Source organism: Ipomoea triloba, chromosome 10, assembly GCF_003576645.1.
Source record: "Ipomoea triloba cultivar NCNSP0323 chromosome 10, ASM357664v1".
In the NCBI taxonomy this organism is placed as follows: Eukaryota; Viridiplantae; Streptophyta; class Magnoliopsida; order Solanales; family Convolvulaceae; genus Ipomoea; species Ipomoea triloba.
Genome location: NC_044925.1, coordinates 16645374 through 16653570, shown reverse-complemented (window position 1 = coordinate 16653570; position 8197 = coordinate 16645374). Strand labels below are relative to the sequence as shown.

The 8197-nt window shown below is 34.4% G+C and overlaps 1 protein-coding gene across 3 annotated transcripts in view; it reads left to right on the top strand.

Annotated features, from left to right (window-relative positions):
- The window catches only part of LOC116031635 (eIF-2-alpha kinase GCN2), a 41366-nt gene extending 33893 nt beyond the window's left edge, over positions 1-7473 (top strand). For 2 of the 3 annotated variants that reach the window (XM_031273881.1, XM_031273884.1), the window contains 7 exons: positions 668-753; positions 829-931; positions 1012-1134; positions 5577-5687; positions 6273-6341; positions 6474-6553; positions 6990-7473. In XM_031273881.1, coding sequence (XP_031129741.1) covers positions 668-753; positions 829-931; positions 1012-1134; positions 5577-5687 — 423 coding nt within the window. In that variant the 3' untranslated portion in view covers positions 6273-6341; positions 6474-6553; positions 6990-7473. Of the gene's footprint in view, positions 1-667; positions 754-828; positions 932-1011; positions 1135-5576; positions 5688-6272; positions 6342-6473; positions 6554-6989 lie in introns of those variants that run through there. The other variant, XM_031273883.1, reaches the window with a different exon arrangement.
- Positions 7474-8197: the final 724 nt, after the last annotated feature.

Here is an 8197-nt window from a genome sequence, read left to right as displayed (position 1 = left end):
TGTGAAATCAGAAAAATCTGTGTTTCTTACTTGCATTTTCTACAATGGCATGCTGCCATATATATACATGTTGGAAACCTCTACACTATTGATGTCATTTCATCTTTCTATGCTACACTATTGAAGACATTTCATCTTTCTATACTACTGATGCCATTTCATCTTTCTATGCTACACTATTGAAGCCATTTCATCTTTCAAGGCATAATATAATAATTCTCAACAGAATCCAATCATGTTATGGGTCTTGAATTTCTTTAATCACCATTAAACTAGAATGATGACGTAGATTGCATTGATGTTTTCTCAACTAAAAAAGTTTATTGCTGTTAATCTCCAAAAGAGGAGAATTTTGGATATAAAATTATCTTTACTCTTCATCTTGATAAATTACTGTAACATTTACTTCCGAAAAATGATTTAAGATAGGAAATCAGAAGGCACAAACAAGTGAACAACACACTATGGGCCTGTTTGGAAAGACCTACCACCATTGTCAAAATAATTTAAATTCATGTGTTTTTTTGAGTTAATAGGGAACTGTAGCAATTTTATAATTCAGGGTTTTTTGGGAGGCAGTTATGGTAATCATTAGCCAGATTTTGAGATTTTAAATGTGTTTTACTATTCTTTAAATTTCATGTTTGTGATGGATTTTTGTTTGTAGAAACCAAACACCCCTGGCGCGGTTGGCACTAGTCTTGCTCTAGAGACAATTTTGCAACATGTTTCTCTAGATCTTCGACCTTGCAGGTACTTCTCTTTGATCTATACTCATTGATGAAAGTCATTAATCAGGCTTCTGTTTCTAAATCATAAATTATGCAGAAATGATTTGGGGACTAAGGTTCTTGTTTGTTCAAGAGGAGGTGGTGGCTTATTGGTAGAGAGGATGGAACTAGTGGCTGAGCTGTGGGAGGAAAATATCAAGGTTTGTGATTGTATTTCGTTAGATATTTTCTTTGATCATGGCCAGTTTGTCATCTTACTGTTCAAAATCCCTTCGTACAGGCTGAATTTGTACCACTGCGTGATCCCAGCCTCACTGAACAATATGAATATGCTAATGAGCATGACATCAAATGCCTTGTCATCATCACTGACACTGGCGTTGCTCAACAGGGTTCCGTTAAGGTAACTTACTAACTTATATGTTGTTTCATGATTTTATCATTCTATCTATTTCTTGCTCCGTTAAGGTAAGTTTACTGTTATATGTTCTTTCATGATTTTATCGTTCTATTTCTTGCTCTGAAGTAGGTATAGTTAAGGTAAGTTTACTGTTATATGTTCTTTCATGATTTTATTGTTCTATCTATTTCTTGCTCTGAAGTAGGTATATTTACACTGTCGACTCATTGAATGTTGAAGTGTATTTCACTGTGTATAACACTATACAGGAAAATAGCTATTTATATACAATTATACATTGCCTCAGCCGGTAACTACACATTTTGAATTTGAAGCAAAGGCTAAGAGTAGTTCTCTCTAACTTTCCCTAGATTCTCTAAACACTCTCCCTCAAGCTAGAGCATGGTTGATCTAAGCACCATAGTTATCTAGGCGGACTTTCTAGGCGAGATGCCGTCGACTGCCTAGTTGACTAGTCGACTAGGCGGCCGCCTAGGCGACGCCTAGGCAATGAGTTATATATATATATATATATATATTCCCATACAAAATAATTAGGATGTGAATAGGCAATTAGACATGATGTGTGTTGGAAATAGGCAGTCATATTTACTCTACTTAGGGAGCTGTAGCAGCCCAATTTACTCTCCTCTAGGAAGTTGTAGCCTTGAGAAGAGTGAAATTGAAAGCTTTTGTATATTTCTATAATTCTATGTATTATCACTACACACTGATTACAAATATATATACATAGGAATTGAGACAAAGAAGAACTCTTTTCCTGGAAATACTACCCCCACTATCAGCACTACCCTACTAATGCAAAGATCCTTATTTTGCTCCTACTTTGCTCCATAATGTTTCTACAAAGAGGAATGGGCTTTGCTCGGAACAGGAGGACGATGCCGGAGCTCGAACTGCTCCGCCATCGGAGCCACCACGCTCCTCCACGCGCCGCCGCCGCGCCGCCACTCCGACTCCACGCGCCGGCGCGTGAGGAAGATTCCGGCGACTTCTCCGACTAAAAATTACACCGGTAGACTCGCCTTAGTGTGTAGGTTCTACCCATGTATGTTTTGTGGAGTTTTGGGGTTGTATTCTACACTTAGGCGAGGCGACCACATTAGGCGTCCGGTCCCGACCGACTAGACGCCTAGACGTCGCCTAGGCGACGCCTTGATAACACTACTAAGCACTCTCTCTCAAGCTAGAGCATAGAATTCAACCATGCCCAACTTGTTACAAATATATTAAAGTATTGAACCCTGTTTTTATTAAGCGCTTTCATAAATAAATCTGCTAATTGTTCACCACTTTGCACATGCGCAGCAGAAACTAATCATTGTTATGCACAAAATGACAATCCGTCTCAATATGCTTAGTCCACACCTGGGACACAAGTTTACTTGAAATGTGTCTAGCTGCTTTGCTATCACACCATGAGGTCACTGGCACATGCACTCTTACTCCAATCTCTCCAAGAATATTGTGTATCCATGTTACTTCACAAACCACATGAGCCATTGCTTTGTATTCAGACTCTGCACTCTAGTGAGTGACTACACTCCGCTTCTTAATCTTCAATGAAATCAAACTACCTCCTAAAAACACACAATACTCCATTGTAGACCTCATGTCATTGGGTGACCCACCCCAATCAGCATCTAAAGAAGCTTCAGTGTTAACATTTCCACGATTAGCATACAAATTTCCTTTCTCAAGAACACCCTTCAGGTATTTCACAATATAAACTACTATGCCCCAATGAGTTTGTGTTGTGGATTAGCATACAAATTTCCTTTCTCAAGAACACCCTTCAGGTATTTCACAATATAAACTGCTATGTCCCAATGAGTTTGTGTTGTGGCCTCCATAAGCTATAAACTTACGCACCTTAAGTTTTAAACATAAGCACCTTAAGAGTTAAACTGATGCACCTTAAGCTTTAAACATACGCACCTTAAACTATAAACTTACCTACCTTAAGCTATAAAATTACGCACCTTAACCTATAAAATTATGCACAAGTTGTGACCTTACGCAACGCTATAAACTTACGCACCTTAAGCTGTGACCTTACGCAAAATGACCATAATGCCACCACGTTTTTATTTTTAATTGTTCTTCATTTGGGCTGTTGATTTTGGCAAGATCAAAGGTTGTGATTAATCCGCTCGTTTCACCTGGGAGAAGCTTCGCTCCTGATCCATTGTCTATATATATATATATATATATATATGGTTTGAAATTATATTTTCGTTACACTAATTTGCAGAATTGCAATCTTAACATTATTTGTATGTGTTTTATTTTGAATAGAGATATTTTGATTATTTAAAGGAATAAGGTTCAAATTGGCCACTGAACGAAACGTGAAAGTTCAATTTGGCCATTGAACGAAAAAAAAGTGCAATTAAGCCCCTCAACACTCCAAATGTATGCAATTTCACCTGATAGCAGGTTAACACCTAATCTAGCAAGTTACATGTTGCATGGAAAATGACTTGGATGATAAGTTGGCATTTTTTTTTTTTTTTTTAATTTCCTTTTCATTTCTTCTTCTTAAAAAAAAAAAAAAATATTTTCTTGCCTAAAATTTGTTGTAGTATGCACCTGATCCTTTCCTTTCTTTCGTTACTCTTTCAAACAAAAAAAAAAAAAAACTTCAATAAGAAATTCACAAATCAACTGTGAAATTCTCAAATCACGTCTGGAATCCCTATTTGGTTCGTTGTTGCTTCGGGGTTTCACCAAATTGAAGTTTATCATTTCGTAGCTTCATCAATTTGCAGTTTCAATTTCTTACATCTCGTTTGGTTTGCTGAAAAATATTTGAAGGATGTATATGTTCATACAAAAGAACTAGGTACTGCAGTAGATTTTTGCAAATTGTAATGATAGGAAGTGCACAGTGAAGAGAGATTTTAGCACCAAAGTAGTGTTTGGTCCACCTTTTGCTTAATTTAGCTCCAAAGTAGTGCACTGCCAAGGGGATCCTGTTTCATTATATCTATTAACATCTTAATTATTATAAAAAATTATAAATTGAATATATATCTTTCAAAAAAAAACTGAATATATACTGCAACAGATTTTATCCTAGAAAAGGGTTTTCAAAAATAAAAAGAAGAAATGAAAAGGAAATTTCAAAAAAAAATGTCAAGTCATCGTCCACGTGAACATGCAACCTGCTATCAGGTAAAATTGCATACCTTTGGAGTGTTGAGTGACCTAATTGAACTTTTTTTTCGTTCAGTAGCCAAATTGCACTCTCACGTTTCGTTCAATGGCCAATTTGAACCTTATTCCTTATTTAAATGATATTCCTTTTCTATTTCATGGTCTAACCAACCACAAGAATATGATTCCTCATATAATTCCATGTTTATTCCCCTTATGAACCAAACAGTAGAATAGTATTCTTATTATATTCCTTATTTTTTTCTTGTTGGAATTATATTCTATTCCAGTTATTTTTATTCTTTGAGTCAAATGTCATGTTAGTAGTTTCTTGTTGAAATTGAGGGATTGAAATACCTGGCGGGTGGAGAATAACAACCACCCGCCAGTTAGACGGAAGCAAAGTATGTGAGAAAACCAGAGAATAATAGAATGTATGAATATATTATAATGAAAGAGTACAATAGGTTGTTCTCTATGCCTCTATATATACTAAACTAGATACCGAATCTATCTTAATAGGAAGAGGAAACTAAGTATCCATATGCCTACCTACCTAAATCCCTAAAGACTGCCTAATCTATAGAGAGATATTCCATAACATTTCTTAATATCTAACAAATAAGACTTCTTTAATTATAGCAACTTCCTAAATAACCATGTCCTTAGCATGTATCATAACAATATCTCTTACTAAAAATGATCATGAAGAAAAATATATACATGTTCACATTCAATATTATTTATTTAATCATAATATAATATTCATAATAAAGTAATTTAATCATAAGTAATTAATTATAAATATATCCAAGCATCATTTGGGGATTACACTAGTTTTCTTTATTTTAAAGTGGCCAGTCCAACAGTGGTATAGTTATCATCTCCCAGAAATATGCCTTGCAAACATAGGCATGCTTGATTACAAGAACAGAGAGAGCCACTATCCAATTTAGAGCAATACTGGACACTCGTTGGAAAGCTGAGTGCTTCATGTAGAGCTTGATGGAACCCAAACATGTCTTTCTGCTTAATCCTAAGAGATTTGAGTGCCAAGTGCAACAGTCTAAGTGAGTGCAAGTCCATGATGAGACCAAAAAAATAGGTCACCAATTACACCCTGCTAGAAAATGATGAATATTGCAAGAACAATTTGTATGATTAAAATGAACTTTTGTAGGAGAAAGTGAGCTTTTGCTATTTCTTCATTTGTAGTTGCAAATGGTATTTGATAAAATGATGTTATTCAATTGCTTGAGTGACAGGTTCGACATCTTGAGCTTAGGAAGGAAAAGGAAATTGAGAAAGAGAACCTAGTCAGATTTCTATCTGAAGCAATGGCAGCTCAGTTCAGAAACCCATCCATCTGGAACTAGGTTATAAGCCTTGCAACTCTTTATCCAATAAAGTATCGATTTCTATAGCTCAAAGGATATATATGTGTGTGTGTGTGTGTGTTAATCTCTACTCGTTCGAATTATTTTCTTAATTAATACTTCTAATTAATTGATGTAAGGAAGACGACACTGTAATAACAGGAAATACAAGAGCATGAGACCAAAATGAACTTGAGTAAGTAAGAATTAGTAGTTCATTGGCTTAGGATGACTTTAGCTCTTATTAAGATTGATGAATGGAGAAATAGAATCTGCTAGTGAACTGGAGTTTGGGTTTGCTTTTAGTTCAGTTGCATATGTTGATTTTAGTGTACGGAGTTGATGCAACTATGGTGAATCAAATTTTTACAATCTTCTGTATTTTTTAAGTCTAGTTGTAGTCACCTAATAAATCTTCATAACATGACAGTTTCTACACTCTTTCCCCCATTAACCTTATCAAATACATATCATAAGTATGTACCTTTTTGTTTGCATAGTTGGGAAGCAAGTGCATTTATTTGGCTTATTTTGTTGCAAAGATACCCAACTTATTTATTTATCTTCCATTTTTGCACATCCAAGGTTGTGCTATATCAGCAAATTGAGTGATGCATACATCAGCCAGCACAGTTTCAACTGTACTACGCCCTGGTACCTTTATCTTGTTTCTTTGCCTTTTTTTTTTTGTTGACCATTCAAGATCATTAATTGTAAATATTGCATTTTCTTTAGAAAAATAATACGGAGTAAATATGTTGACAATTTTCCATTTCCATGTGTCAGTCTTCCTTGCTTACTCGTGCTAAGCTTCCTACTACAAATTATGATGAACCTTGTATTGAATCCTTGGAAGATGGCACAAGGTATGTCAACCTCTTTTATTGACACTGATTGAGAGGAAAGAAGAACGTGCTTTGCATCTGACTCAAATAATGAAGCATGATTCATTATGTTTTTGACAAAGTTTATGTTAATTAGTTTAACATTTGCAAATGCAATTTATATATTGAAAAAATACAATAAATTTGTTTTAAAAAAAACAATAAAATTCAATCAAACTCGAAGACTAAAATTTAGAACTCTTAGAGAATTCAAATAGGAAAGGTGATCAAAGAATAGGCTCGAGGCAAAGATTGTAAAACAGACAAGTAATGAAACCGAGAACGCAATAGGTAGTTGAAACTGAAAATAATAAAATGTTACTTTTGCCTCTCCTTTAGGCAAGCTCTTCATAATCTTTTATTGAATATTAGATGTCTGGTATGCTATAACTTTGATGTCTGCAAAATGCAAATGCAGGAATCTTGCCTTGCCATATTTGGGATTGTGAAAAAAGGAGGCGTTTTGATAGCTTTGAAACAAGGCAGATGTTACCTATACTCAAACTCTCACGGGGCTTGTTCGAGTACTCTAAAGATGATGTTGTTTGGAAGTCCTCTAAAACCTTAAACCTTTGTGCCGTAATGAACTGGTTTTAGTTGATCGATGTAGTATGTAATGATTAATGACACAACAATCATTGGGAAAACAAAATTTTGGGGTGGGTTGGTGGGTGGGGGGGACTTCAGCACAAGATTGCAACCCTTTGGCTGCACCAAAATAGGTCATACAACAGTACTCTTGTAAAATCAAACTAGTAGAATATGATAAATTATAAATTTAGAGGTTATTGCTGGGGAATGGGGGTGTGAATATATAAAATCTCAAGTTTATTGTACATTGAAATTTTGGTACAAGAGAATATATAATTTAGCATACATTCATTGCATAATTTGAATTCAAATACTTCACAAACACTTTATCATTCTCTTAGAAATTACTTGAAGATCAAAACTTGTCATGAACAAATTTGGCTCGAATGGACTTGAACAACTTGAATTTAATACGGAGTATATGATATTTGAATACTTGAATTTAAAAACTGTAACTTAACAGTTGGATTTGAATATTTGCATTTTTGTTGCAAATTGCCTTGAAATCATTCTAACTTGGCTTGATATTTCCTTTTCCCCTTTCACTTCTGATGTTGGCATCTCTTTATAGTAGAGAGAGCGTTGCTCAGGGTTGATTAGGTGAACATTTGAATTCAAAAATATTTGAATCTTTTGACATAGACAAATTATGTAACATTTTAAATATTTAGATATATTTTGAATATATTGTGAATTGAGACGTTTTCTCGTGTGAATTGTAGGATTGTTTTTGTTTTGGGATGCAATTGATAATGCAAATATAATAGAGTAAAATAAGAAAAACAATAATGGAGAGACAAGAATATAAATGAGAGAAAGATTTTATTAATATTTATATTATATGCTATAATGATATATATCAAGATAAGAAACATAGTTGCTGAAGACTTATATCTATAAGTGAGGCTCGGGCTCTATGTTATTGTTAATTCCTTGGATTGATTACCATATGCATGAACCTTTATATGTCTTGTTAAAACCTTTGGTAGAAAAAATCTTGTGGAAAAAATAATCATATCGAAGGGAAAAAGAGTG